The 27,470-nt window shown below is 37.8% G+C and overlaps 1 protein-coding gene and 1 pseudogene across 4 annotated transcripts in view; one reads left to right on the top strand and one right to left on the bottom strand.

Annotated features, from left to right (window-relative positions):
* Positions 1–27,470, bottom strand: part of RNF123 (ring finger protein 123) — a 112,032-nt gene that overhangs the window by 38,677 nt on the left and 45,885 nt on the right. For 3 of the 4 annotated variants that reach the window (XM_088133975.1, XM_088133977.1, XM_088133976.1), the window contains exons 28-35: positions 25,380–25,454; positions 24,720–24,807; positions 24,411–24,498; positions 24,141–24,225; positions 19,272–19,411; positions 18,638–18,826; positions 16,652–16,727; positions 14,300–14,384 (exon numbers count right to left, since the gene is read on the bottom strand). In XM_088133975.1, the coding sequence (XP_087990101.1) occupies positions 14,300–14,384; positions 16,652–16,727; positions 18,638–18,826; positions 19,272–19,411; positions 24,141–24,225; positions 24,411–24,498; positions 24,720–24,807; positions 25,380–25,454 (826 nt within the window). Of the gene's footprint in view, positions 1–7,406; positions 7,482–14,299; positions 14,385–16,651; positions 16,728–18,637; positions 18,827–19,271; positions 19,412–24,140; positions 24,226–24,410; positions 24,499–24,719; positions 24,808–25,379; positions 25,455–27,470 lie in introns of those variants that run through there. The other variant, XM_025172911.2, reaches the window with a different exon arrangement.
* Positions 8,743–8,922, top strand: LOC112541822 (U2 spliceosomal RNA; annotated as a pseudogene).

Raw genomic sequence — 27,470 nt, forward strand, 5'->3', positions numbered from 1 at the left:
ACTGAGCGCACTGCGCACTGAGTTCGCACGGCGCTTTGGTGACTTTGAAGAACAAAAAAAGAATTTTGAGTTGCTTCGCAATCCATTTGCCGTCGATGTGGAAACCGCACCTGTGCAGATTCAGATGGAGCTGATTGAGCTGCAGTGTAATAGTACACTGAAGGCAAAGTACGACACTGAATGGCCCGCAGAGTTTATTCACTCCATTCCCGCAGAAATGCCCCAGCTCCGTTTACATGCGGCTCGAACCTTGTGCATGTTTGGTAGCACATATCTGTATGAGAAGCTCTTCTCAGTGATGAAGACTAACAAAACAGCACACTCATCGTCTCACTGATGAGCACCTGCAGTCCATCCTGAGAATCTCCACAACACAGAACCTCACACCAAATATAAACGAACGTTGCCAAAAAAAGATGCCAGGCGTCCAGCTCTGATAAAATAACATAAGAGCAAAGACAACTGAATGATTTGATTTGTTATTGCTGAAAAGCACAAATTTTATTTATATTTCCAGGTTTTGTTATGCAGCATGTTCATATTTTGAATTTGTATAATTTTAACAGGATATATTTTTATGGAGAGCAAAATCTTTTGGGATATTTAAAATTTAAGTTTATTTTTTATATAAAATGACATAAGAGTAAAGAAATTTGAATGTTTGTTCTTTTAACATTTACTTTATTTCTAACTTGTATAATTTAGACAGGATATATTTTGGAGAGCAAAATATCATAAGTTATTTAAGGTTTGAGTTGATTTATTCCGGAATAATATTCCTGTCTGTTTTTATTCATATTTATGTTCAAAAAAGTTAAGTTTTTAAAGTTTTAAAGTTTTTAAAGTTTAGTTTTAGTGTGTTCAATAAATGTTTATCCTGTTCGGCCCGCGACCTAAAGTGTGTTTTGGATTTTGGCCCCCTGTGCAATTGAGTTTGACACCCCTGCTCTAGGTCATTTATAAAGGTGCTAAACAACACTGGGCTGAGCCCAGAGCTCCAGGGAACTCTACTCAAAATTTCCCTCTAGGACAACGCAAGTGCCTTTGAAGTGCAACTGTTGTACCAGTTGCAAGCCCAGCAGATTGTAGTACTGTGCAGCCCACATTTTCTCATCCCGCCTACATGACAGATCTTGTCAAACACTTTGCTGAGTTCAAGGCACTCAGCATCCACAGCAGTCCCTTGAACGCTTGGCCTACCAAGCTAGTCCCGATGCCATTAAAAGAGATAAGGTTAGCTTGATGCAAGTTGTTCTTGTCAAACTCACAGTGCTCCTGGCAATAGCAGCATTCTTTTCTAAGTGTCTGTGTCGTGCTTCTTGACAGTCTATTTTTGTACTTTGCCCAATACAGATATTAAACTAAGTGGACTGTAGTTTCCCAGGTATTCTGTCTTCATTTCTGAATAATGGGACTAAGTTTGTTCTTCATCAGTTTATACTCTAGGTACAATAAGCACAGATAACAAACACCAAAGTGATTCAGTGAAATAGGTGAAAAGAAATGCCCCAGCGTAATTTCCAAGCTGAGTTTCAAAGCCATTAGATAGTGCAGCATTATCTTAGGAAAAGTGATCTCAGCTCTGAGTTATTAAGCGCTAACAGAAAAGCTGCACTAAAGCCTGCTTTGCTCTCAGCAGCGAACACTTATGTAAATCAGTTTATTGATGCTTTTCCCTCCCTAATAATTTATTTTTAACTTTAAAGAGCTTCCACCCACACAAGGATTTATTATTTTCAATGGTTCAATAGTAGCAACAAGAAAATAATGCCACTTCTGAGCACATCTATTGTGGGGGAAGGGAATATAACAGCAAATGGATCTTTGTGTGGACAAACAATATTAGTTTCATTCTGATCTCAAAACTATTTCCTTGACTCAGAATTCTTTAATTGTACATGTAAGTTGCACCAAGATCTGGATGATGAAAGTTGGGAGTTCAGCAAAAAATGAGGTCTGCTCTCCCCTAGTTTATTCTTTCTTTCACCACAGGAGGGCACATTTCTCCTATATTAACTACAGTATGAATGTGCAAGTTTGCTCTGTTGTAGGATGAAGTCTATACAGTATACTACCATGTACTCCCAAACTTTTAAATAATATTAAATACAAGACAAATAAAAACATTATGAAATTTGATAATTCATTTCTGGTTTTTTCCCCTTTTGGCATAAACTTTCCCTTCAATAGATAATCTGTAAGCGAGAACAAAACAAAATCTAGAAAATGTGTGAATGGCATGAAGTGGAATGTTATTGCTTGAGATCCTTCAGCCTGGCATTCCTCCATCTCTTTCAGCCCCAGTCCTCCAGTCTGGCATCAATAATATCAGCTGTTTTGCAACAGCATTCCTAGTAGCCTTACTGCCAGTCGCTGCACTTAAGAGACAAACTACTAGAGTTCAAGGGATTTGTTTTAAAAATATTCCATTTTTTAACTAGGACTACATCAATAAAAAAGCCAATTTTTAAAAACATGAACTGAAAGTTTAATGACAGTCTCTTAGGAATGCACCATGCCCTCTCTCAGCAAACAAAACAGCAATCAAAAATTCAAGCCACTGCCAAGTCTGGAGTTTCTAAATTGCATGTACATCAGATTAATGGGTCAGCATAACACCACTTACATTTTACTAAGAGAAAAAAAGCAGAGTAATTCCCATCCTTGTCTCCCTCCCCCCATTTTAACAGTAGATAGTTTTCAGGTTTATTTTTATGGAATAAAACTTGATAGTCTGCTTTTTGGTACTGCTTCACAATTAGCAACTAAAAAGGAGATAATCATGCTTCATATAAGGATCTAAATCAGACTGCTACTGGCTATGGGAATTAGATTCTATGTCTTGTGGGGAAACTGCCATTTCTAATCTTGGCTATATTATGAGCTGCCAGCTCCGCAGCCCAAACTGGAAACTCCCAATATTCCTAACAATTCTCATGAAGGTCAACAGTGACTCTTGTTATCATTGAGTGGGCCCTCAGTGGAAGACTTGGGGTCTCTAGAAACCTTTGTAGGCATACAGCAGCAACAATTCCATGCTTTATTGTTGTAATGTTGGGGGGAAGCTGTTGTAGTGGGCAGCCTGCCAACTAAAGGCAGGACACCTGGCTTCAAATGTCCTTCTCAAAGTGTACAACAGGAACACGTTCAAAAATAGCCTTCCAAGATGGGACCAATGGTTTATTTAGTCCAGCATCCTGCTCCTCACTATGCTCATTCAAATACCAGTAGAAATCCATAAGCAGGTTATGAAAACAACGTCCTCTTCAGCTGCTGTTCTTAAGCAAATAGTATTCAAACATACAGTGCCACTGGACTTGGAGGCACTATAGACATTATAATTACTAGCTACTGGTTAATTTAGCCTCCACAATTTTGTCTATCACATTTTATAGTTCAATGATGAATTTTACCTAAGAATTTTTTTCAGCTCTGAATCTTCCATTAACAAGCTTCACTGGATAATTACAGTGAATCTAAATGAAGAACTTTTATGTAAAACCTCTAAAAAAGCATCTTCCTTAAATTGCTTTTTTAATAAAATAAAAAAACACAAATAAGGATAAACATTCCCTCAACCTTCTTATCATTTTAATATTTCAACTGTGGTCATAATATAGAACTGAATTCTATACAGTAGCATTGCAATATTAGCATCCCCTCTGGCTTCCTGTGTGAGTCATGACTGACTGAAGATGTCCCCTTGAACAAGTGGAGACAACGACCGCTGTGCAGAATGGAAGACCGGTGAGTAGACTGGTCCTTTGAATTTCTCCAGAGAAGGAGAGATTGGGAGATTGCCCATGAGTGCTTTGAATGGCAGTTCCTCGCGAGGAGAATGTAAAACAGCAGTATCCTGTGGGTTTGAGCGCCAGGAGCTGAGGGAGACAACATCTTTGTTCTCAACAGTGGCAAAGCCTTTCATAAGGACACAAAGCCAGCCAAATTCACTTTTGGAAATGTTCAATTTCACCACTTTATGGATATTAGAGACAACAAGCTCAGCTTGACACCTGGTGAGTTTTACCTTCTTTGGATTTAAGAATTCTTAAATAAAGCCTCAAGAACTTAAAATAATATAAAATTGGCAAAAAGCAAACAAAAAAAAAGGATTTTGATTTAAGAAAGTTTTAAACAGATTAGGAGACCAGAGAGATTTGGAATATTATTTTTGCCCTAAGATTTGAAAAACAAGTATATAATTAAATAATATACTCATGGGAAATGACTGAAACAGAACTAAATCCATATTAGGAACTGAGACTTGATGAAGGTTGCAACTGGACACTTAGAGAGAACTAAAGGACCAGGCAGAAAAGAACTAAAATGGCCAAGCTAGCTATAACTTTTTCTTATTTTAAAGAGTTTTTTTTTACATGGGCTGAAATATTAATAACTAACATCTCAGAAAGGATACAGATTTCAATGGATAAACTTTTAGAAGACAATGAGAAAATTTTTTAAAAAACTTTTACCTGACATAGACATTATAGAGTTTGAAGGCATGGAAGACAATGAAATTGAGATTATCAAAATGAGAATACAAAAGACAAATCAAGAAAAGGATCTGGACATGGAACAGCTGCAACAAGAAATTCTGGATGATGCTTCTTTATGAGAAGAAAGGATCTGGATCTGGATCTGGAACAGCTGTGACAAGAAATTCTGGACAATGCCTCTTTATGGGATTTACAAAGTAGCCTGGTGAAAGCTTTGAAGACTTCTTTTAAATACTGAAGAGTGATGAAAGATCAAATCCTGTGATGCCATAGATTGTGCAGAGCAAAAAGAAGGAATATAAAGTTGGACTATTTGATCAGGGATAAACTCTTTGTTTGATATTTCTGGTAACTCCTAATGGACTTTTTGCTGAACTAGGACTAAAAAGATGATGATTTCTGGATTGCGTATAGATAAAAGTTAAGCTCTGAGGAGAGGAGTTTTTCTATTTGTAACTTTAAATGAGGGTGCAAAGTTAGTATATTAGCTTATGCTTGTTGTGATGAAGGTTGGAAGCCACTTCTTTTTAAATGTCTTTTTCTTTTTTCTGCACTTTTCTTTTTCTTTTTTCTTTTAATTTAGTTTGTATTAGTTTTTACTATGTTTATTAAAACTCAGTAAAAATTAATTTAAAAAGGGAATATTACTATCCCCTCTAAAGTGACCTTTTTTGAACAAAAAAACTCTGGTTCCACCAAACTGGCATGTTAATTTAACAATCTGAGCCAAAATAAAGGACGATTCACACTGCAGTGACTGATGCTGACCTAATTTACTCTTCTCCTCTTAATAAGCACTAATAAACTAAAGCATAAGAGTGACCTTAAGACTTTATAAAACTGATTTCCCTAATGCAGGTAAACTCATCTAAAGGATCAGTTTTACCCTTCCAAGATGCTCTTTGGATGTACTCCATCTCTGACACTGATATTTTTAAATTAACCAACTGAATTAGACTCTCAGCCAAACACAAATACAGACATTTTTTTAACCAAAGAGATGGAATGAAACTAATTAGCATTTTGATAATGCTTTGTATGTTCAAAGGAATTTTCAAATATTTTTAACCACCAGCATCAAGAGAAACATAGAAGTTTTAAAATCACAGGATCACCCCTCCAAAATGATTTAATGTCATTTTTACAAAAAGAACAGGCCATACACAATATTAGAAAGAGGCAAATTGTATAAAATTATAAAATTAGCAGGTAAAGATCTATTGTATTTCTCTACATTCATAAGCCACTATCTACATTCTCTTGTTTCTGAAACTAGCAGCCTGTGATGACTGGCTAAATGAAACCTTTTCATTTTAAAGCAGAGCGCCTTCTCTCAGCTGGATTCCTATGAGAGGGAGAGGGAGGGGGTATATAACTAGAAGTAGGAAAACTAGGATATTTGGATAAAAGGGTATGTCAGTGTGAAATTCTGTTTGTGTACCTGAGTATATTTTTTAGCAGTAAAGTGACTGGGTTTACATAAAGCAAGTTAGAGTGAATAACTTAGAGTGGTTAAGTTACTAGGAGCCAAGTAGCTGATTTAGCTAGGAGAATAATTTCTAAGAATTACAGGCAGTCCTTGGGACCAGAATTTCCATTGCTAAGTGAAGCGGTCCTTAGGCGAAACATCACGTGACCATATCACTTAGCAACAGCAGTTCTGGTTGCAGTTGTAAGGCGAGGACTGTGCTGTTGTTAGGCAAGGACCTCATGCTTCTCCTGCCCTGCACAAACTGCTGGCTCCATCCCCCTGCCTCCTCCCCAGCCAGGCTCAGCAAGCTCCCTTGGCAGATGAGTCTGCGCCACCCTGCAGAGCTCGCCTCCACCCAGCCACCTATCTCCCCCCACACTCCCAGATGAGGCAACTACTGGCCCTTTGCGAGACCACTGTGAGGCTCCACATGGAGGCATTGCAAGGCATCACAAAGGTGCAGCAGCTGCCTTGGCTGGGCACGCCTCATCAGCAGTGGGAGGAAGAAGTCAGTAAGGTTGGCAGGGTACAGCAGGGGCAGGGGGTGGCAGGGGCAAAAGTCAGTGGAGTGCAGGGCAGCCAAAAGGGCAGAGATGGGGGAAGATAGGTGGGGGGGAGCTGAAGTGCACGCTGCAGTCATAAATGTGGGCGGGCTGCCAAGCACACAGTTTTGATCACATGACTGTGGGGGCACTGCAATGACCATAACTTCAAGGACTGGTTGTAACTACTATTCATTCAGTGCCATTGTAACGTCGAACGGTTGCTGAATGAATGGTTGTTAAGCAAGGACTACCTGTAATTCAGCTTTTTTCTTTAATTCGTTCAGTCATTTCCAATTCTTGGAGACCGTCTGGACAAGTCCCTGCAGTTTTCTTGGCAAGGTTTTCCAGAAGTGGTTTGCCATTGCCTCCTTCCTAGGGCTGAGTGAAAATGACTGGCCCAAGGTCACCCAGCTGGCTTTGTGACTGGGCAGGATTAGAACTCACGGTTTCCCAGTTTCTAGCCTGATGCCCTAACTACTACACCAGACTGGTTCTATAATTCAGATTATAACCCTATGCAAATATTGATCTTAACAAATATTCAAAAGTCAACCCTGAGCAACTCCTATAAGGTAAAGATATGTAAAGGTATTCTAAAGAGTAAAGACTTTTATCAACAGCCAGCTTGTAACTTAATTCAATACAAAGAAATGCTAACTTCAGTTGATTTTTTAAAATTGAACAATTAACACTACTTAAATCTTGATCCATATCTTGATCCAAATCTTCTCTCCACATTCCACTAAGTTATGTTACTAAAATAAACAGAAGAGTTCCAAATCAATAAGTCAGGAAAATATTTGGTATGTTGGTAATACTAGTAGGATTCTTGTATAACAGGAACATATTTCCTACTGTTTCTTAAGGAACATCCAAATAACTTACCAGTTCCTGATAGTCCCCCTTCAGTTGTCTTCTTGTTCAAGACCCAACCTTGAATACTATGTCTTATTCTGGACACTGTTGCTGTAAGAGGAATTCAGAGAAAATGAAAAAGGCTCAGAGGACAATGAGGATGATTAGGGGACTAGAAGTAGTCATATGAAAAGAGATATATGAAATCTGAATTCTTCTTACAGCAATAGTGCCCAAATAGGACACATTATTTGAGGTTGGGTCAAACTAAAGCAGAATGAAGTAGAACTATTATTTCTCTGATTTGGAAACTATTTCTGTTGATAAAATCTAAAATTGCATTTGCCCTTTTTGCAGCCACATCACATCTCAATTTGCAATTTCAATATGAAATTCAATTCAATTTTGCACTCAGTTACTATTCCAAGATTATTACTTTTATAAAGATTACCACCAAGCCAAGCAGCCCTCATTCTCTGGGTATTTGAGTTTTGTTTCCTAAATGAAGAACTTTGCCTCTATCACTATTAAATTTCATGTTGTTACTTTCAGTCCATTCTCTAACATAGCAACAGCAGTATTAATTTATTTTTTAATTTCTGTCCTGTAAGATGCTGGGGGGGGGGGCAACCCATCACCCCACCAGCCATCTCCACAGGTGCGGCCCCCCTCTGGCCCCCAGGCCTTCTGGCATAGCCAGGTTTTGATCCCTTTCCTGAAGGCCATGAGGGAGGGGGCACACCGCACCTCAGGAGGCAGGATGTTCCATAGGGCGGGTGCTGCAGCAGAAAAGGCTCTCTGCCTAGACCCCACCAATCGAAATTCCTTGACTGGTGGGGTCTGCAACCTGCCCTTTCTGCTGGACTGAGTGGGGCGGGTGGAAATATGCTATTCCCACAGTTTATTTAAATAGTTAGTTGGGTGGGCAATTCTTACAATGGCTGTATTGAGGTGATGTAGAATGAATTCTGCTGCTGATTGTGATTTTATGTTTTTTTAAATTGATTATGGATAGTTTTTATATGTTTGTATATTGGCTTTTAACCTGTTTTTAATTGTTTTTACCTGTTGTGAGCCACCCAGAGTCCCTGAGATGGGCGACCAGACAAATCGAATAAATAATAATAGTAAGTTTGTTCTTGACATAGCCATGCTGATAACGGTCACATTATTTTCACGGTGCCTACTGACTAGTTACTTTATTATCAGCTCCAAAATCTTCTCAGGCGCCAATGCTAGATCCTCTTTTCCCTCCTTTTTGAAAATATAAACATCTGCTGTCCTCCAAGCATCTGGTACTTCACCAGTTCTCCAAGCCTGCTTTAAGATAACACATAAAGGTTCAGCCAGACGATCAGCTAGTTTCTTTAGTATCACTTCTTGGCCTTTTGGCTAAGATCAAGTGTAGTATCTGTTCTTTCAATTACCCTAGAATACAATAGACAAATTCAAAATAGATAGGAATTTCTCTAACTGTGCTTCTGTCAGTCTCAAACTTCAGTCCTGCGTTTTCATCCTATACTTCACAAGTGTCTGTTGGAACACATGCCCTCCTGGTGGTGAAGAGTGAAGTAAAATTTCTTTGTTATTTGTAAGTATTTTGCCATCTTTACTGAGTAGCTAGTTTATTGTTTATTGTTTTCATTTAGAATGTTTCTAAAGAAGCCCATTCTGTTGTTCTTGGCATCCTTCACCAATCTCAGTTCATGTTAGCTTTCGGGTTTCTCACACATCTCTACAATTTCAGACTACCTATAGACAGGCATACCTCGTTTTATGGTGCTTCACTTTATTGCACTTCGCAGATATTGCATTGTTTTTTTTTACAAATTGAAGGTTTGTGGCAACCCTGTGTCGAGCAAGTCTATCAGATGATGATTAGCATTTTTTAGCAACAAAGTATTTTTTAATTAAGGTATGCACATTTTTTTAGACATAATGCTATTGCACGCTTAATAGACTATAATATAGTATAAACATAACTTTTATATGCACTGGGAAACCAAAAACTTTGTGTGACTTGCTTTATTGTGATATTCACTTTATTGCAGTGGCCTGGAACCGAACCCGCAATATCGCTGAGGTACGCCTGTACGCTTTTCCTTGATGGACTCTCCGTTTTTCCACCTCATTTATATCCTTATTTATTTTACTGGGGCTTATATGCTGCAATCCAACAGGATTCCATTTTTAGTTTTTCAGTAAGCTTTTTACTGCAGTCTCACTGGCTTCTTCTGTTGTCTTGCATTTTTTTCTTCATTGCATTTCTTGTAATTGTGTTTTTAATATCTTCTTTTTTAAAAGGAACTTCCACCTAAATTGAAGTCTTTTCCCTATTAGTTTCTCTTGCTATGGAGTTATTGCTCTGAGTTTATTAAAATCTACTTTTTTGAAATTCAAGAAATATGTTTGACCATGCACAGTTGTATTTTTGCTAGACCTAGTGAGGCGTAATCCATCCAATGTCAGTAGCCCAGATAACTCAGGCCATGATCCCAGAAACCAGTTCTCTCTTGTCAATACCATCTGGACAACAAATCATTCAGTCACAATATTTTTCTCTCTTCTGAACCAAAAGGTTGAAAATGAAGATTCATAAACTAATTAACATTTAATAAAGTCTAAGCCTTTATTGAGATTACCTATTTACTTACTACATTTGTATGTTCCTCATTCCTGAATGCTCTGAGCAGGTAACAATCAAAACATCATTTTAAAAAATCTCTTGAATAAAAAGAAATACCTCCCCCCATAAAAAGTAATTAAAAAATTCCAACAGCATTGTAAGGAACTAAGGAAAAACATACAAAGTCAGGTGTCTATCACTGCATCCCATCATTCATAGCATGCCTTCCACCTGGGCCAAATGGAAAAGCCAGGTCTTAACAGTTCTCCTGAAACCCAGGAAGGAAGGAGTAGACCGTGTCTCTATATGAATTCCCAAAGCCTAGAACACCTATTGAAAATATCCATTTCCAGGTTCCATCAGATGCAGTCTCAAACGGATCTGACTTGAATAGAGTTGACCCTGTTTGATCTAAACAGTCTGATGGATGAACAATATAGCATTGTAAGCAATCTCTTCACAACACATTTTTGAAGCAAAGAAAAGAATTCTGCAGGCTGAAAACTCATTTATGCTATAAAAAGATAAGATCCAGGTTTCATCCAATTTTTTCAATAACCTTAAGCACATGATAAATATCTTTTATTTTTTTCAGAAAGATGCAAATTTAGTAATTATGAGTACATAACTTCACATAATAGTGGAGTATTAATTTTGAGTCCAACCACAAATAAGGCAAAATAGTAAGAATGCTTCAAGTGTTCTACAAAATACGATAGAGCATCCTATCAGATGCATAGAGCATAGGATTTGGCATGAGTCCAGACTTATTATTGTTCTCCCAAAGCAAAAAGCACTTTACTTCCTCTGTTCCACCATAATGAAGCACTGTTTTTTGTATAATTTACAATTTTTACCCATTACTGGAAGTTCATAATTAAATTGAAAAAGCCTAATCTTTTCTGCCATCTGCCCTGTGACAACTGTTTTTCTCAATGTCACATGCATAAACTGAAGTTGAAGCTATGTGATGTCCATCTCAGGTTCTATCACATGGATCTCCTGCATCTCTGTAATCACACTACATTGTATGCTTTGCCAGGAGTATGTGACATACAAATGTGACAGATAAACAACAGCCATTACTGAAATATGGTACCCTATTCTAACATACAATACCTTCTTCACTTAACTGGTTTCAACACATTTGGAGTATACATTCCTTAAACCTTTTAAAGTGAGAATTTATACCATGGCTCAACCTACTATTTAGAGCAGCTTAAATGGATTTCTTAGTGCAAATAAGGCTAAAGGGCTCATAGTGGTGTCTTCTAGTTTTGCTGGGTAACTGAATATGCCATTACTAATCAGATCTATTTCATCCAAATAAACAGAGAACTTCACCAGCAAAATACCCAGCCCTGCAAGAAAACAATTGCTACTGTAGCCAAACATCAGGCTTGTTTTTTCCCTTCACTTATATGTCAGAGAGATCCCTTCACCGAGTACAGAGGTAATGGGGGGAAGCATTTTGAGGAGATGAAATAGCACCCCCATACTCCTATTTATTTCTCATTTATTATCATATCCATTAAAAAAAAACATTATATAGGAAGAATGCATAGTACAACAAAATATAAAAAACACACCTACTGACATCTGCCCTTATTTGCATATGGCTAGTCTAAATGTTTGAAATAAAAATCTCTTTTTTTATATAGGAAGTGTAACAAAATGCTTGGCACACTTAGCCTTAGGGATATTCACTGCTTTGACCACAGGAGAGGGGATATTAATAGGCTGATTTGTGCCTATCCGGAAGGCACTGGTGGGGAATCAGAGGATCAGAAATAATCTAGCTACAGAGCTGAGTGCCTAGCCAGACTGGGCTCAGCTGTTGGTAGCTATCTGCAGAGCTACATGAAACATGCAAACATGAAATTAAAGTTTCTCATGGATTGCACTTCAGGCATTCTAAAAAGGATCTTGACCCCAAATATCCCAAGTAACCATGATGCTGATACTTTTTGAAGAACTGATCTTATAACTCTTTACCAGGAGCACATTTAACATTTGTTTGAGTTCTTTAAGAGTTCCCTTTGTATCACTTTGTATCTGTCAGGTCCAGCCCAAGAACAATAATGAGGCAATCCAGTCCAGTACAGTTCCTTTATTAGCTTGCACCTAATACACAGAGTCTCGCCAGACTAAACCTATGCTAAAGCAACTAGTGGATATACCCTGTGAGACTTGGGGGGGGGGGGGCTAGCCTCATCCTCTTTCTCTTCCCACGCTCTAGCTGTGAACTGAGAAAGCGCTTGCTCTGGAATGTTCCCGCTCCCTCCTGATAACCTTGATCCTCCATTCCAGTATCTTCCTCGCTCAAGCTTTCCATTACATCATCTTTTTAAATATCTTTAAAAAGATATTTTGTATTTAGCAACTGCTTAAAACCAATTGATGTTTAATTTATCTTTGTTGTTGGTTTAATAAAATTTCAGTGTCCACATTTTTGAAATCATTGAAATAACCATACAAGTCAAGATCAGGATAAGCTTTATTTGCACCCGTGTAACTCTTCCTTCTCAGTATGCTAAAATTAATCCTGGAAATCTTTACAGATTCCATTTGAGTTTTGAAGAGCAGATTCAAAAGAAGCTAGGATCTTACACCAACTAGAAAACCACGAAGTAAAATCCTGAACTGCTTAAAACCAATTGATGTTTAATTTATCTTTGTTGTTGGTTTAATAAAATTTCACTGTCCACATTTTTGAAATCATTGAAGTAACCATACAAGTCAAGATCAGGATAAGCTTTATTTGCACCCGTGTAACTCAGAACAAAATTGTTCTGAAGCTTAATGAAGACTTCCTGGCTTAACTTAGCATAGCAAAACAATGAAGCAGAAAGAAGAAGCTCAAGGATGGAGCACATGGGCAAAGATTTCATACGTATCTCCACTTATTAATCAATTCTCAGACAAACTGGATCTTTGAAAAATAAGAAGTTGCAAGTACATCCTTAGTTCTGCAGAAAAATGGGTAGCATGAAACATATTGCAAATTTTAAAAAAACATTTAAAATTCAAAAGTTTTACAGTTCTTTAGAATGTAACATCCTCATCCCTTCTTTACAATAGGAAAGTCACTGATGTCATCAGAACTTTACCTGCCCTTTTAAGAGATTTAACTCCTCCATCCCAAATTCCAGGATGTTGACCTAACTTGAAAAACAATATACTCTTCCCTGAGTTTTATTACATTATCTAGATTGGAGAATACTTGAATCAGAAATAGTAGTCACTGTGGTACCCTATTTACTAGCAATCTATGGTTAAAAAAACAAAATACATAGAATATCAAAGGATGAAATACTATCAAGCAATTGTTTCTGAATGTTTAGAGAACTGAGGTATGGACTTGTCTATAGCTCTGAGAAGAAGCCATGGACTATGAACTAGGAAAAAAGAATGTCATCCACTGTACTGCAGAAGGTCTGCTAATCATATATACAGTATGATATCTTCCTCTAGAATGTTGTTTATTCTTTTTTTGTAAACCCAAAATTCTCAACCTTTGTGAATCTAATTCACATGTAACCAAAAGTGTTCCCATAAGAATTATCTTGCTGTTCTTATTCATGATACCTGCTAGAAACACTCCAGCTCTTTTCCCACCATTCTTCACTTAAGATCTATTCAAAGCTATCACTAATTTCTATTTTAAATGACTTTCACCCCTGGACTCAATTTTTATCACCCATTCTCACACACTTCACACTCTTTTCCATACTTCATCTCTACTGGGCTGCTTTATACTTCTCCCTAATTCTTTTCATTGTTGTTGCTGCCCTCACCATCTCAATCTTAAGCTCCTTCCAGACACAGGAACAGACTCTCTTTGTCCCCATAACATTGTGGGGTTTGTCAAAGACTTGGGAAGCCAAGCTGATTAATTATTGATTCAGCTTCTGTTTCAGAAGAAATAACACAACTGTATGCAGTACTTTTATGCACAGTAATTTTATGCACACAAACTGAATACTGAATACTCTACAAAATCCAGACAAGCAGGAACCATCAAGGTGTCAGACACTTTGAAATTCCAGACACTTCAAAGTCAGATTTAAATTGAAAGTAATTTTATGCACACTTTAGTTAAGAGGTATAACACATAATGAAAACTGTTCTGCCCTACAATAAAGTTTGCATATGAAGTTCAGGGTAAAACTAAATACTATGTCAGTACCCATACACAGTACCAAAGAGCCACTGATTTCAGTTAGGCAAAATATCAGTATGGAAGATCAGAAAGCAAGCAATGAGTTTATCAGTCCACAGAGTGGAATAAAAGTGCACTTACCCCTGAAAATCAGTATCAACAAGAAGCCTGACTAAAATTCCTGTCACAGCCACAAGGATTGGATAGTGGTCTACGCTTTCCAGTCCTACAGAAGAAATCAGAATTCAGAGTAAAAATCAACAATAATACAGACTTTCCCAGAGCTTCCTTTATGACTCCTGGGGGAGCCACAGATGAGGACCAACTAGCATAGATCCTCACCAAGTAAAATCACCACCTAAGAAATTAGAATGTAATTACTGGTCATGTTAATCCAATTAGGGATTTGTTTTAATTCATCCAACAGCTTCATCAAGTCTTTAGCAAAGCACCAGAGGCCAGCCCAGCCCCTTTTCATCTCTGTTTTGAGCTACACATATACACAAAAAAGATAAAACAATCCCTTCCTCACAAATTTTAACAGGCAAGCAAGAACACTATAGAGAGCACTTTGTCTTCACCAACGCCAGTACTTGATACCTAGCGTTACAAAGATACGTGAAAAAAACTGCAAAAATATGGATGTGTGTCTAGTTTTCCAATTTTGCCACAGCATTCTTCAATTTTTCAAGCAACATAGATTCTTCCCTGGTGTTCAAATACCCAGAATTTTCTTAATCCATGACCTCACTTGATGGCATGCCTGAAAAAGTGAGTTTTTATTCCATTTCTTTATAACTATAGAGTTAGTTGATGCATACAAACTAATTTCACTTAAACCCCACATATCAGTATGCCCTGCACTTCCTATATAGATGCCTGAGCTGGGTGTATGAGGTTATACCTCAGTGGAAGAATAAAAAGTCATGTTCTCCAAAATTTAGCATTCTCATTTACTTTAGCACAACATTTCTTCAGATTGTAATGGAAACATTACAAGAAATGTAATGCATTTTCTTGATACTGGGAAAGAAAATGCACATCCCCCAAATATTCAAGAATAACAGATGGACATTTTTGTGGCATCAAATAAGCAATTAGCATCTTCTCCATTAAAACAAGACTCAATTAGAAATATCAAAGACAAGAGGAGAACCCTGCATTAAAGTACTTGCTGATGAATCGCGTGTCCAAGATTCTGTAACCTAACTCTTTTCCCCTTGCAATAAACCTGCCAACCAGGAGAATATTGCTTTCTTGTTTGTGAACTGCTATGAGGGGCTTGACAAGGATGCTGTATATTTAGAAATATATCTGTTCTAGAATACTGCAACTACAATACTAACTATGCACTATGAATTCAAACCTACGGCAGAGAGATGAATGAATCCATCAAAGAATGGGAAAGTACGGAGACAGGTGAATCTTGTCAAGGCCTTTCCACTCACAACCTGCATTTTCATGCAGAAGAACTGAGCCCTTGTTCCACAGGAAGGAAATAAGGACAGGCTGAAATATACTTTACTTCCAACTACCTATCAGAATGTCACAGATCAGCAGGTGGATATGCCATAGCAATTATTCAATAATGATTTTTAAGGAAAAGGATTGTTATTCTGTAGAAATGTGGGGACTGATAAAACCTAGTGTCTCTTCCTGATCATAAGACTCCAGAATCATCAGCCAAAAAAATAAATTCAAGATAACTGAGCTTCAGTATAAATGGAACTTGCTCAGCAGTTTTGCATTCAAATGCACTTCTGCATATCCAATGGCATCTCTATCAGCTTTTAGTGCATACCCAAGATGTCTTTCTTCTCTATGGATTACTTCACATTTTAAAAATCTTGCTATGAGAACAGATATCTTGGCCTTGAGTAGGCCAGGCACATGGCCATCATTTAATGGCTCTTCAAAGTTTAGAGCCAAAAGATCCCACATCTTATAGCTGTAGCTCTAAGCAACCAAGAAAGAGTCAGCATTAAGTTTTCCCTAAGAACTAGATGTTCTCTTTCATTTTCAGATGCACCTTTTGGGTCTTATATTAACAACCCATGAGAAAGACAGCAGGTATAGTGTAAGCTACACTAAGAGCACAATCTGAGGTAAAAGGCTCACATAGAATTACCCCTCATGTAAATCCTAATTTTTTTTCAATGGACTGGAAGTGGGAGAAGCTCTTGTGAAGACCCCAGAAATGCCCATGACCCTTAAATACATAACAACAAAGAGCAGGAGAGCAGAGGGGAATATCTTCAATAAATGATAAGAACATCAAGAACACCTTAAGTCAGGTTACATTATTTGCTTATTTAGCCCAATGTTGTGTAGCCTAACTGGAAGAGTTCCACATGACTTTCTAGGATTGGAGATCTTTATGATCACCTGCTTCCTAAACATTTTAATTCAGGGATATCCAAAATATGTGTTTTACCATTGAGATATGATTCCTCTTTGGGACAGGATTGCAAAAAGGAAGAAAAGGCAGCTCACCTGGCAGGCGAAGGTTGACCACTCTGTCAAACAAGTTCCGCTCAGCTGTTACACGATTCAGCACCTGATTTAACAGCTATAGGAAAAGGGAAAGAAGAGTGAAGAATACTGAAACAGAGTCAAGTATTTTTTTGTCTGCACATTTGCAAAGGCACAGGCTCTTGCTTCACCATCTGAACAGCAAAGCTTAAACAATCAAACACCATGAAAATAGTAGAAATGTTGGATTTAGAATGACATGAGCAAGAGGTTTAAGGGTGATTGCTTTTCTTATTCCCTGGTACTTTCTACAGCATTTGCAATCTTCAAAAAAGTATTAAAAATCCAGCCCTGGATGGAAAGGCCTGAATGCATCAGTTCTCTGTGTGGCTTGAATTTAAGTCCCTGAATCAGTATTAGTATATTAGCAGATACAAACCAGCACAGCAGCCCAGAAAATCTGTGCATAGCTCTTAATAAAATAGTGACAGTAGATCTGAGCCTCCAGCTGTAACAAACTGAAACTATGATGACATCACACAATCTAGACTGTAGATATTTCCACTGGAAGAAATCTTTCAGAAAAGAAATAAGTTCTTCATTCTTTTGGACAATGGTCTTTGAGGATAGCAAGTGGTAGAATTCAACAAGATCAAGTGTGAAAGATATTGTTTTGAATCTCAAGGGCCATACTGTTTTAAGAAGCAATTGGTTGATTCCAACAGGTTTCCTTTTTCCTTTCCTTTCCTTTCTTTTTTTTTTTTGGGATGCGAAAAGCAACAAGTTGTTTGGGCTAATTTTACTGTATTCAAACTCCAAGGGAACAAATCAGTATAGTTTGAATATATTTGCATGAACACTCAAGCCCAAATGTATGTGACAAAGCGATTTGTATCATCATCATTCATGTCAATTTTTCAGAAGTATTTGTGAAAGGAGGTGGTACAAACATGTCCCAGTTTAAATGCATGCCTTTTCCTTCCTGTAAATGCCAGTTGCCCATCTATATCTTCCCTTGATACCCACCAAGCAAAAGGCCTCAGAATTGTAGTACCTACATTTAACTTACCATATAATATCTGCCTGAACAAAATTGAGATTATCTGCTGCAACTGGTCACCGCCTCCTGCTGTTTCTTTTGGTACCCCCAATACAAAATAATTGGTCTGTAGTAAAGGCAGGGTATTAACAAATACTTCTATTGCTTACCAGAGCTTATCTGGCGAGGATCCTTTACAGAGGAATGTGCTCGGGCTGGATCCCTACCAAACCATGATTAAGGCAATAAGCTCAGAAAGGATGTACAATGTTTTCTAGAGGAGAAAGAGACTGTGCATGCCTGATCTCCATCCCCAATGGACTGCAACAACCACATTTCTCATATGGTTACAGAAGACAGAATTTTCTCGGACAACTTGGGTTGCTCTCAGATGTAGATTTCAGTACTCAGAAGACTGAAAGCTTTGATGTATGGATCTGACAACATTTAAATATGTACTTATATTTGGCAGGAAGGGTGATTTACTGATGTATTTCGATCTGGAAGCTTTAAGTAAACATAAGACATTAGGACCTCTGAAAGAAGGAAGCAGGGAGAAGGAGATTGGGATGACTTATCAGAGAGTTAAAGATGTGGTACTACTTGGTTTATTCAGGCATTTTATGAAATGTGTATTTTTTTTCTGTTTTCTTCTAAATAGAATCAAATAAGAACAGTAAAATTGAGATCTTTATCTTGCCACAATATATTATAAGTAATCCCTGCCAAAAATAATTTTAGTGAGGGAAGAAAAAGAAAAAAGAAAAAAAAAAGCCTGTGGTCCTATATATATCATCCTTCAAACTGTTGATAACCAGCTAGATACTTTTTCAGAAGAAGGTAATTCTGCTGGGAAATTGTGAAGGTGACATAATTTTGCCATTACTTATTAGTATGTTTCTGAACGTGTGTGAATAAGCATGTATGTGTGTACACAGAAGCATATGATATTCCAGAAAAGAAAATACCTGTGCAAGTCTCCTGAGTAATAGTTCTGAAGAAGGGCGATTCCAATCCAGGAAGATCTCTGGAGCTAGAGTGACAGTCATTTCCAAGACCCTGAGAAGGCTCACTGACAAATCAAAGCAAGTTGCACACACCTTCAATTGGCGACTATCTACAAAGTTTCTTTCTAGGCGTTCTGCAGCTTGTTGGATCTATCCAGACAAAAGGATGCAACTTAGGGGACGGAAGGAATGGGTAACACAGAACAAATAACCACATCCAGAAAAGTTGAACTATTTTGGATCAGCTTGTAATCAGCAGAATCAACACCTGTAACATTTTGGTTATTCTGGGTTTAAATGAAACACAATCTGGACATGTAGAGCAAGGCTGATGTTTGTTGCTCCCCTTCACACCTTTCCTCAGCTCCCTACATGGTATATCCCATGGGCCTTTCTCATACCAACCCAAAATATCTATTCTCTGTACAACTGATATGCAAGTTGGCTCAATCCCAGCATTCCTAAGGACCTGTGCTGCTTTTGCTATCCCCCACTAACACAGGACAAGTAATATAAGAAAAACCTATTCATTGTCCAGTATCTCATCAGATGGAGCCTTGTTTGGAATTAGACTTATGCTGGACCATCGACTCACCTCTTGAATCATGCCAATAAACTCTGAGAAGGCCCAGTTTAATTGGTTAAGGACACTATTGAGGAAACTGGGTGCCATTTCTTGGTCACTGCGCAACAGATCCGCCATGTGTCGCTGCAGCAAGGTGGATGGACATGGCTCTGGAAGAAAACAGTAGCAGATGCTAAAAAGACCTCACTGTTAGACAGTGCTAGAAATCATTAACCTACATCACATGAAAGTGAGGAAGAGCTAGAATACTCAATTTCAATCCTGAAGCATTTTGCCCTAATGCTGGTCTGAATTAGCAGGGATGCAATGATACCTTCTCCCTGCAAAGAAATTATACCTTATGGCTGAGGTCTGGTCAAGCATCCTTCCCATTCACCTCTATATGGCCTGAAGATATGTCAGGATTCATTTCTCCTGAAAATAATATCTCAACAGCTACACAGAAATGTATCAGCACCAAGACAGCTGTCCCTACTCCTTAGCCCACATGATATTCATATTTGTCTATCCAGCTCCAATCAGAAAATACAGGAAGTCAGAAATCTAAAGGGGAACCCCCATCTCCTAACAGCCAATCTATTCATGGACCCTAACACCAAGCTTGCAAACACTGCATTTTGAAGCAGGCTAGGTGTTAGGGTCCATGAAGCAGAGCTGAGAAAGCAATTGAAAAAGAATGTCAAGTGACTCGAAGCACCTAAGAGCTGCTTCTACATTACTCTTCTCTCCTTACAATCTTAGAATACTTAGTGGCAAGCAGAAAATGGCTTAACACACACACCTTTAGAACTTGCTAATGGCCAACTGAGATGAAAGAAACACCTGCTGGACAGATGAAGGAAGATCTGATAGCTTTATGCTTTTCTTTCGAATTTCCAAACATTCCCCTACATGTTTTTAGAAATGTAAGGAAAGAAAATCAACACTAAGGAAGCATTCCTATATCACAAAATATAACTTGATGTGTTGATGATAATGTTTCCCCAAGTTTCAAGGCAATTTGGTAATGATATTTCTTTTAAATAAAATGCAGCATTCCTATTTTGCTATTATTATTATCATTATTGCCATTCCTCCAGAGGTTCAAGGTATGCAAACAGTACTCCTGCCTTCAACTTTATCCCCACTCCAACCTTTGAAGCAAGCTGGTTTAGAGATAGTGAATTGCTCAAAACCCCAGTATGCTTCTATGGCTGAACCTGAATCTTCCCAGATCTCTCCCACAATCTGGCTGAGTTCAGATTCAGTTTGGTGCAACCAACCCCTTGCTAAATGTGACTCACAAAATGCTGCATATACTAGGACACTGCCTACTTGTAAAGGGATGCAATGAAAGCACACCAGTATGACAGGAAATTTTTAAAAGTTTCCTAACAATCCCCAGTACCAACACACACAGAGTTGGAAGAACTAGCTAACAAAGAATTTTGAGAGCTATGAGAGACAGAGAGTGAGTGAGCACACATGTACATAAGCACAACACTTTACAAGCAAGTCTCTTGGGTGATATATTTTTCCTTACACAGGACAGATGATCCATTGTAAAAGCTACCAAAGAAGGCCCTAGGCAGGAAATGACTTTAAACTGCCCCTCCATAAATAAATGTTAGCAATCAAAAGAATAAAAAATCCAAGAAAATGTTCATCAGCATTATGCTTCAAAGAAGCGAAAGTACTTTAAAAGCACATGAGCAATCCTAGCAGGCAGAAAGGTCTGTAGGTTTTAAAATTCAGAAATTCCACACCAAGGTAAGAACCAGAGAACACCTGACCTTCTGCATTCGCCTATGTTCTCTTTCTCCTTGCACCATAAGAAAGACTTTGGGGAGATGGAGAAGGCTCATTCCCTTTGGGGCTAAATTAGGCCAGCTCCTTTCAATTAATTTGGTATTAATTATTCATTCAGGTACACCTCAAAATAGCAGAGAAAAGTATCATTAACAAGAGGATCTAATGCCCTGCCTTAGACCTTTTGGAGCCTCCTACAGAAAGAAATACCAAACTGAAAGGAGCTTGCCGGCAAAAGAGAAGAAAAGCAATGCTCCATTGCCCAGGAGGTTTCATAAGCTCATGGCAGAGATGAAGCATCACAATAGCCTCAGCAAAGCCACTAAGTTGCATGTCTAAATCAGAATTGGACATAACTTCGATGGGAAGAAACTGTATCTGCTGGTCTTTCCTGTTCTATCTTTGCTGGAGGAGAATTTTAAGAAAAAAAAAAAAAGGATGGAGAAGAATAAAAATGAGGAGGGCAGTAAATGCCATGATTATAAGAGGAATCTGCAATGGATAGCATGAGAGCAACAGCCATGTATGTTTGCTGTGCACTCACAAACTGCCATCCAGTTAAAGCATGCATATTCATTCACCTTGAGGCATATTTAGATGTCGTCACCATAAACATTCATATAACTTTTAAGGCCATCATTCAGGACATCCAAACACATCCCCCTACCCTCCTATTCTAGTTTCCAAAGGCTAAGCCTCTGTTACAACTGATAGCTTGTCCGAAAGCAAAGGAAGGAGAAGAGAATTTCTGCTAAAGGACCCTTTGACCACTGAAAAGAAGATAACAGGAAATTTATTCATGATATTAACAAGAAATAACTCCTAGTTCCAATAAATAAAGAATTTATGAAATACAGATGAAAAATACAGATGCTTTTAGAAGGGATAATTAGATATTACTGCTACCACTTTCTCCTAGGCTGCAAGAAAAACCATTTTTGACCTTGCTTTATACCAGTGTTTCTCAACCTTGGGAACTTTAAGATGTGTGGACTTCAACTCCCAGAATTCCCCAGCCAGCTATGAAGTCCACACATCTTAAAGTTCCCAAGGTTGAGAAACACTGCTTTATACGATCTCTCTGTAAGACTGAAGGATCATTTGCCATCCACATAGATACTGTACATATAGGACAGGAGCATATTATTACTCTTTTCATTAACTCAAAAACTCTTGCCATATGCACAGGCATATTTGTATGTACAACCACAGAGTTGGAAACAGCCATTTAGTCCATTAAGCCAATTCCTTCTCAGTGTGGGAATCTGAACAAAAACATTCTGGTCGGATAGCTCTCTGGCCTTTACTTAATGCACCTAACAAAGCATTGCCCGTAATTTATCTGGGTAATTTAATCCACTGTCAAATTGCTGTTGGTATGTTTTTTGTAATATTCAACCAAAACGTGTCTCATTATGGTTTAAATCCATGATTTCATGTCCTGAGCTCTATGGGCAAAGAACAGGTTTTGGCCTTGCAGAGCACAAATTGTCCCCATCAGATTTCTTTTTTCAAGGCTAAACATTCCCAGTTCCTAGAACGTTGCCTTCTCAGCATCAACAAGGTTAACAGCCCAAATCACCTGGAGGAATTTACTTCTTTATTAACATAATGTCTATATCAACCCAATCTCACAAGTGTGATTCAAATAAGCACAGAATAATACAGCTCTTCCCAATTAAAACAGCAATAAAAAAAAACAAAAAACAAAAATTAGACAGATGTAAAATTCCTTCTTGATAGCGTTTTCCTGGTCTGCTACAAAAGAGAAACCAAAGCTCCCCCTGCAGCTTGTAACTAGAGCTCCTCAAACTTCCAAACAACTTTTGGCAAAAGCATCCTGAATGTTGTGGTAATTCTGGGAGAAGAGCCTTAGGCTAGAAAAGCAAATGGCAAATGTTAAAGGAAGACTAGAAGGGACTTGCACATACTATTAATCTACTGCTGAAAGCATGAGAGTTACATTTAGTAAAGGCTGTTTCCTTAAGGGGGGCACAGCCTACATGGCCTAAAACATCACTAATGAAGATTTTCCCCCCAAACAATCTTAGTTTCTTATATTCATTTAATGCTACTTTTTAATTTATAATCTTAGGAAAATTGAAAAACCTTTTACACTTTGTTTACATATTTGCTCTGATCATATTCCACTACAATTTCTGTTTCTCCCAGTTATGTTTTTACAGGAATTTTAAGACTGTAGCTGGTGACATGCTGAAAATTATGGAGGGAATGACAATCTATTTCTTAAAGTAAGTTAGAAGCAAAATAGAAAAAACAAAACAGGAGGTTAAGTAGCAGCTGGACTGCCAGTTTGCTACATGCAGCCAGGGCAGGGAGCTTCTACATGGCCACTATATTCATTCCACCCAACCCCCAGCAACTGTTTTAGAACACACCATAACTATCTTCACTGTTGCCAACCCAAACATGTCAAAAGATAACATGAGCTAATCCGTGTTTTCCCCAGCTGACCAATGGAAGGATAGAGAAACTGGCACCCAGACAGAGCCATGCTTCCCTCCAGGTTGTTACTTTATGCTCTGCCCATTCTGTATTTCTAAATAACAGGAAATACTGACATAGACATCTGCTCACTTCTAAAGACAAGCAAAAATGCAACCTAGCCTCTCAGTAGCTTAACCTCCATGGAGAGTGAAGAAAGCTCTGGCGCCAGGATGAGGCAAGAGTTCCCGCCAGACCATAAGTGTCTCCCTCAAAGTTTCAGGATTCACGCTGCCAAACTGCTTTCTTGGCAATTCTATCTGAACCAGAGCAAAGCCAGAAATTAATTGGCTTCGCCACCCAGTAAAGATGACCGTGTGTGATCACATGGTGCCAAGCTGATCTGGGAAGGGCTTCAGCCAGAATAAGAAACACATATTTAAACTACTAAATATCATGAGTCCCCAACTGGCAAACTTGCTGGGTATCAGCAGTAAAACCTCTGTGGTATCAGTTAAGCTGCCAGAAAGCGGCATCACTGTGATAATATCATACCAGAAAACTGTTTTCTCCTGCTACTAGAACCAACCGTTGACCAGAACAGGGGAAAAAGCAACATTTCCCTGTTCTCAATCCCCTACTCACTTTGCAAGCTTGGTAGATTAGCATCTTCCGGCTTTGTTTTCAGCAGATGAGGAAGCCGCGTGTACCTGTATCCAAATCCACAGCCCTAGAGGGAAAGGGGGGAAAAGGATGCTTGGTTCCATTACTTTCCACAAGAATATTTGAGACTCTCTCATTAGAAATAAGTGTGCAAACAGTAATAGGAGAATTCTTGCAGAGGACATCTGCTGGTTTTAAAGCAACCTAAATCTCCTAAGCCAGCTGAGAAGCAAAAAGAGAATCTATCCTTACACGCCACAGTCGTACAAGAATCCAGTTAGTCTGTGCCCAGGGTCTTTGCTCATATGGGGCCAGCAGATTCCTCATCATGGATATTCGTCTGCCAAAATAAGACAAACAGATTAGCTCCCCAACAGGGGGAGAGTAATACAAGGCAGAGGAGGAGTAGAAACGCAATGCAAACAAGCTGAAGAGGCTGTTTTCATGTACGCATGAACCATAGGGAATTGCAAAACTTGTGCCTGACCCGTAGAAGAAAAGAGAGGCAACCTGTTTTAGGACACGTGTTTTTACTTAAGGAAGAAAGAACCAAACACTTACTGATCTTCCGGAATTCTCTCTACAGCCCGAAGTGAGTGGGGATAGCAAACGTAACTGGCTAATGCTTGCATTAGGGAGTCTCTAATGTCTGGATATAAAAATAAGAGAGAACTTTAATAAGACAGCAGATCTAACTGTAATTTTGGTTTCCAGAATGCATTTTTACTGAAATAGTGGGAAGTAGACAAGAAGCCAAGACAAAGGGATAACCAAGATATAAACAATCTCATTCTGCATTAGACTGAAACAGAAGCAACAGCCCCATTGCTATTCCCAAAATGACAACTGGAAATTGGAGAATAATCAACAACCATTAATTTAATCTGCTCTTTTTATTCCCCACAGCCCAGCATGGCATCCTACTCAGTCTCAGATCATCCTCGGCCTCATTTTGAAAATCTCAGTGGGAATCTCTGGCAAAAATTCTCTCTCCCTCCCCCGCATCCAGCTGTATGGGAAAGAACAGAAAGAAACAGAGGGTTTCACAAAAAGAGATTTAAAGAGAAAAAAATAGGTGGTTCCATCCAGCTTTGTTTCTGGTCTTTCCTAGTACTTGTGTCATAGCCACCAATCAAGTGGCATGAAGCTCCCCACTCCTCGCTAGCCCTGGCAACAGATTACAACCAAGAGAAGATAACCCTTAGAAGAAGAGTTACCTACCTGTGCCTACAATTCTTGGGTCAGCAAAATGCTTGGCTAAAATGGCAGCAAGGCGTGTCAATGTATCTTCATAGCCTACAAAGAAGTTCCAAATACTAAAGATTGCAAATGTATAGACATTTCTGCACCTGCATTTTTACCAGTACAATAAAACAGATGTCTAGAATTAGCTTTCTTATTTATGTCTTTGTTTTGAATTCCTGGGAGGCAAACCATAAATCCAGCTTTTAATAATAAAAAAAACAAGGATAGCAAGTCTGCATAGTAGGTACTGTCACTGTACTATAGTTTTACTGTAAGTACTCAACTAGAAGGGAATTTCCTTAAACAATTAAAAGAAAAAAGCTCTTTCCCCCGTTCAGTGGAAATGCTGCCATGCAAATGCATGGCCAATGTTTATACTGAGCTGATTCTATTTAGTGTGGATTTTCCTGGACATGCAGATAAGTCTCTCTAGGAATAACATTTCTATTTTCTTTCTTTCTTTAATAATAATTTTTATTAAAGTTTAAAAATACAGAGATAAAAAACTAATACACATTAAGAAAAATATAAAAAGAAAAAAGAAAGAATAAAAAGTGCAAAGGGAAAAGAAGAAAAGAAAAAGGGGGGGGAGGAAAAAGAAAAAATATATAAAGAAAAAAGAATATATAAAGAAATCACTTCCCCTTCATCAAGACAAATACAATTTCAGTAACTTATCACCTTCTCTAATATTTCAACCAAAGATCTCTTCATCCCATATCTCATCTTTTATCTATCAGTAAATAATAAAACCTCATCATTCAATCTTAATCAGCAAAAGTCCATTAAGAGTTACCAGAAATAATATATGTAACATTGATCAAGTAAATCAATTTCATTCCATTTCCTTTCCACAGTAACTTATAACTTTCTCTAAACATACAACAGAAAAGATCTCCTCTTCCCATATTTTATATCTATAAGCAAACCTATAAATGCATATTGTTCAAACTTAATAAAACAAAATCCATTAACAGCTACCAGAAAATCTTGATCTTCAAATAACATCCCACAAATTAATTTCTTATTTCTCTTTGTCTCCTCTCAGAAATTACTTGCAAATTTGACACTTTCTTTCAATTTTAACATCATAACCCATCACTTTCTCTAATCATACAACAAAAAAATCTCTTCTCCTCATATCTTATCTAATAGCAAATCTTTAAGGCCTTGTCATTCAGCCCTGGTCAAGAAAAATCCATTAAAAACTACTAGAAGAAAAGACATCATATATTGTAACCTTGATCAAACAAACTGACTTCATAATCCTTCTTTCTGGTTTTAAAAGCCTTGATGTTTATTCCTTTTAAGAAATGTCCCAAAAGCTGATTTCTTTTCATTCTCTCTTTATCTTTTCTCAGAAACTCCTTCATAAGTGTAACACATCTCTTTTGTAAGTCCAAAATAAGAAAATTGTCCAAGTCACTCTTCTGTGTTGAAATCCACACATCCAAGACACTCTTCTGATTTATTATCTGAATGTCCCTTTTAGCTATTAAAACATTGTTGCCAAATATACTTTAAAACTTCCATTTGTTTGGTTTCATTTGTAAGTCCTGTGTAGCATCTTTGCCAATATTTTTGTATTCTATCATTTTAAAATCCATATCCAAAACAACATCTCCTCTTTAAAACCCATTTTTATAATATCAGACAATCTTAAGAGAAACCTCTGACTACACTGTTGCCAAATATCCTTTAAAACTTCCAGAGTTAAAATACTTTTCTCTATTCTGCATTAGTGGGTCTTCTCCTTTAATTGTAATCTTTAGTTCTTTCTGGTTGCCTCTAGTAACCAGCCTTCAAGGTCTCCTTTTATTATGTTTTTCTCTAATCCACACCATTTTCCCATGGAAAGATTTCTTACACTTAACTTCAAGATCTTCATATATTTTAATGGGATTTTAAACCACAGGAAGGACTCTTATAGTTAATTTCAAAATCTTATTTCCAGTTAATCTAGGTCCTCTTATAACTTTCCAAAATCAACATTCTAATCACCTTTTTGCTGCTTATTTCCAAATTAATTTTTTTTCTTTAAGTTCTTAAACTTACATGAAACTTCTT

The sequence above is a fragment of the Python bivittatus genome, unplaced genomic scaffold (assembly GCF_059951505.1).
Source record: "Python bivittatus isolate LINGU-HERP-01145 unplaced genomic scaffold, Pbiv_v1 ctg000080_np1212, whole genome shotgun sequence".
Lineage (NCBI taxonomy): Eukaryota > Metazoa > Chordata > Lepidosauria > Squamata > Pythonidae > Python > Python bivittatus.